This window comes from Lithobates pipiens, unplaced genomic scaffold (genome assembly GCF_037356315.1).
Source record: "Lithobates pipiens isolate NorthernLeopardFrog02 unplaced genomic scaffold, aLitPip1_a1.2 Scaffold_13, whole genome shotgun sequence".
NCBI lineage: Eukaryota > Metazoa > Chordata > Amphibia > Anura > Ranidae > Lithobates > Lithobates pipiens.
This window is the reverse complement of record NW_027507718.1, coordinates 538,899,583-538,903,182: the sequence shown is the minus strand read 5'-3', so window position 1 is coordinate 538,903,182 and position 3,600 is coordinate 538,899,583. Positions and strand designations below refer to the sequence as shown.

At 46.8% G+C, this 3,600-nt stretch overlaps 1 protein-coding gene across 1 annotated transcript; it reads left to right on the top strand.

Annotated features, from left to right (window-relative positions):
- Window positions 1-518: 518 nt before the first annotated feature.
- On the top strand, window positions 519-3,111 carry LOC143975758 (E3 ubiquitin/ISG15 ligase TRIM25-like). Its single transcript, XM_077478275.1, has 2 exons — window positions 519-589; window positions 695-3,111. The coding sequence occupies exon 2, from the start codon at window positions 697-699 to the stop codon at window positions 2,722-2,724; it is 2,028 nt and encodes a 675-aa protein (XP_077334401.1). The 5' UTR covers window positions 519-589; window positions 695-696; the 3' UTR covers window positions 2,725-3,111.
- The last annotated feature ends 489 nt before the right edge of the window (window positions 3,112-3,600 follow it).

Below are 3,600 nucleotides of genomic sequence, written 5' to 3'. Positions count from 1 at the left end.
TGAGTATGAGTATGAGTATGAGTATGAGTATGAGTATGAGTATGAGTATGAGTATGAGTATGAGTATGAGTATGAGTATGAGTATGAGTATGAGTATGAGTATGAGTATGAGTATGAGTATGAGTATGAGTATGAGTATGAGTATGAGTATGAGTATGAGTATGAGTATGAGTATGAGTATGAGTATGAGTATGAGTATGAGTATGAGTGTCATTGGTGACCATAATACTGGCCATACTAGTAGGGCAGTGTTCAGTGGAATGTTGTGGGTGGAAGTCGGCCTGTAGGGGATGGTGGTTGTCGGTGAGGTAGCAACTCATACAGTTGAGCACAAGGCATTCGAGAAGCTTGGAGGCAAACTGGACCAGGGAGATGGTGGCATTTCTCATTGGTGGATTATATTATGTGGTAACAATATAAAATATTTCTGCAGAGAAGTGATGTGGTCTCTGACTATATGGTTGCACCATCTCTGTGTAGATAAACATGGAACTTTCTTCTCTCCTCTCTCAGGATTATTCCATAAGGAGGTTCAAAGAGCGATGATGATACGCAACGTGCAGTAAACCCATCAACCAATCACAGTGCAGTAAGTCTGTATCATTAAATGACTGTTATTATTGTAGATGGTTTTCTATCCTAATAATTATGTCGGACTGAGTTCAATCTTCTCGCTTTACTCTTCTGTCCTCAGCGATGACGTCTTCTCATCTGAAAGAGAATCTGGAATGTTCCGTCTGTCTGAACGTTTATACGGATCCGGTAACCCTGACATGTGGACACCATTTCTGCCGGGACTGTATTGGTCCTGTGCTGGATACGCAGTGGGGGACTGGAGGATATTCCTGTCCTGAATGTAAAGAAAATTTCAAGAAACGTCCCGTCCCTCAGAAGAACATTACTCTGTGTAAGATATTGGAGACCCTCCAGACTACGCAGGGTGGTCAGGAATCCTATGTGCTGTGTGACAATCGCCAGAACAAGTCACCAGAACACGTCTTATGTGACCCCTCCACTTCCCCGGAGAACAGGAAATGCTCCGTCCATAAGAAGATCCTGGAGTATTACTGCACTGAGGATGAGACCTGTATCTGTGTGTCCTGCAGGCTGGATGGAGAACATCGGGGGCACCAGGTGGAGACTCTGGATGAGGCCTCGGAGAAGAAGAAGAAACAACTGAGGAATGACCTGCAGGAACTGATGACAGAGAGAGAGGAGACGGAGAAAAGAGTCCAGAGTCTGCAGGAACACGGGAGGAAAGTACAAGGAAAAGCAGATGATGAAACGGAGAGAGTCACTGTCCTGTTCAGAGACCTCAGGAGACGTCTGGAGGACCTGGAGAAGAGAGTCCTGAGGGAGATCTCCGGTCAGGTAGAGCAAGTCTCTCTATCATTGTCTGATATGATCCAACAGCTGGAAATAAAGAAGGAGGAGCTGTCCAGGAAGTTGCGTCACATCGAGGAGCTGTGTAACGTGACGGATCCACTGACTGTCCTACAGGAATCGGACACGGGTGACTTGTGTGGAGATGAGGACAGAGAGAGGCATGACGTTAAATTCCTCCATGATGGGGGGGATCTGGATGTGGCGGGGATTTCATACACATTACACACAGGTTTATCTGATATCATGTCTGGGGTAATTGTACAGAAATATATAGGCACACATGTCCATCCACATTCTCCTACAACGGGCAAAGGTCATATCCATGCTGAACCATCCAGGAGATGTCCCCAACCCTCCTCCACTGTACAACCATCCAGGAGATGTCCCCAACCATCCAGGAGATGTCCCCAACTCGCCCCCACCATACAACCCTCTATACCACCCCAACCCACCCTTGGCATACAACCATCTATACCACCCCAACCCACCCTTGGCATACAACCATCTATACCACCCCAACCCACCCTTGGCATACAACCATCTATACCACCCCAACCCACCCTTGGCATACAACCATCTATACCACCCCAACCCACCCTTGGCATACAACCATCTATACCACCCCAACCCACCCTTGGCATACAACCATCTATACCACCCCAACCCTCCCCCACCGTACAACCATCACACAACCAGGCCGGTGGACCAAATATTGGGTCTGTACCGCAAACATCGGGGGTGTCGGAGATGACGGACATATTACTGAATGTGAGGACAGCTGGTAATAATCTACATATATCAGGTGACAGGAAAACGGCATCCTGGTCATATACGAGCCAGAATCGCCCAGAAGCACCGGAGAGATTTCGGTGTTCTCAGGTGATGAGCAGTCAGAGGTTCTCCTCCGGGAGACATTACTGGGAAGTGGATGTTGGGAGGGCATTGATGTGGCGAGCCGGGATGTGTTACCCCAGTATAGAGAGGCAAGGAGATCAGTCGCTGATTGGATATAATGAGAAGTCCTGGTGTTTGGAGAGGTGGGGGTGTAATCGGTACTCGGCGATCCATGACAATAATAAGACCCGATTACCCGGCGGTGTCTCCAGTGGGAGAGTCAGGATAGATCTGGATTATGAGGCCGGGCGGATCTCCTTTTACGATCTGTGTGACCCGATCCGACATCTCCACACCTTCACCACCACCTTCACTGAGCCCCTCCATGCCGGGGTATGCGTGGTAGATGATTGTATAAAGATTTGTGGGGGGGATCAGAAGGAGAAATCACAGGATGAAATATATGATTGGTACAATTCTCAGCCAATAGAATGGAGCATATGATTGGTACAATACTCAGCCAATAGGAAGCAAGAGGACAAGAAACGTGACTGGTTTATGTATAAAGCTGGAGGTTCCGGGGCCGTCATCTTCATCCTAAACCTCACTTCACTACCTAGTGTGTCATTGACCAGGGACAAGCATGCAGGAGGGCAGAGTGTTCAGACTTCACTGGCTGCATGCTTGTTCTGGGTCAGTGGCACACTAGGTAGTGTATTAGGATTGCCAGCCTGCACCTTTTTTATACTGTATAACCAAAATGTGTTTTTTATTTTCAGTTTTGCATGCTGTGGGGAAGGCATTAGAACCGCTGTCACATTTTTTACTGATTTCTGGGGCTCCATTGGAGAGATTCCCTCTCGCTTCCTGTCCAGGTGACAACATTTTATCAGACAGGAAGTTGGGGGGAGGAATTTCCAGCATCAACATGGAGATTAAGGGGAAGGCTAGAACCCCTGTCAGTTTTATTTCTGTCCGTGTCCCTGTTGTAGATCTTCTTCTTCCTCCATTTCCTGCCTAAAAATGTCACCTGGACAGGAAGTGAGGGGAAATATCTCTAATGGAGCCCCAGATAGCAGTAAAATTGTGATGTGTTCTAATCCTCCTCCCACTCCATCCAAAACTAGAACAATAGGTTTTGTTTAGACACCCCTCTGATGCTTATGTTCCATTTCCTCTATGGCCCTATTCCTCTGATGAAGAGAAATAATTCTTATATGATTTACTACTAATGAAATGACTAAGTGCTTATATGCTAATGTGAGGTTCTTCATATAATAACAGGTTCTCTGTCTAGAAGGACTTTACAGAAAGATGTTATTAGAGGAAATTGTTGTTCTCGGGATCCTTGGAAGGTCTTGTTGGGGAACATAGAGACAG

What these genes read in the sequence shown, in the direction of transcription:
- LOC143975758 (XM_077478275.1), top strand. Translation starts at nt 697, where the DNA reads ATGACGTCTTCTCATCTGAAAGAGAATCTGGAATGTTCCGTCTGTCTG.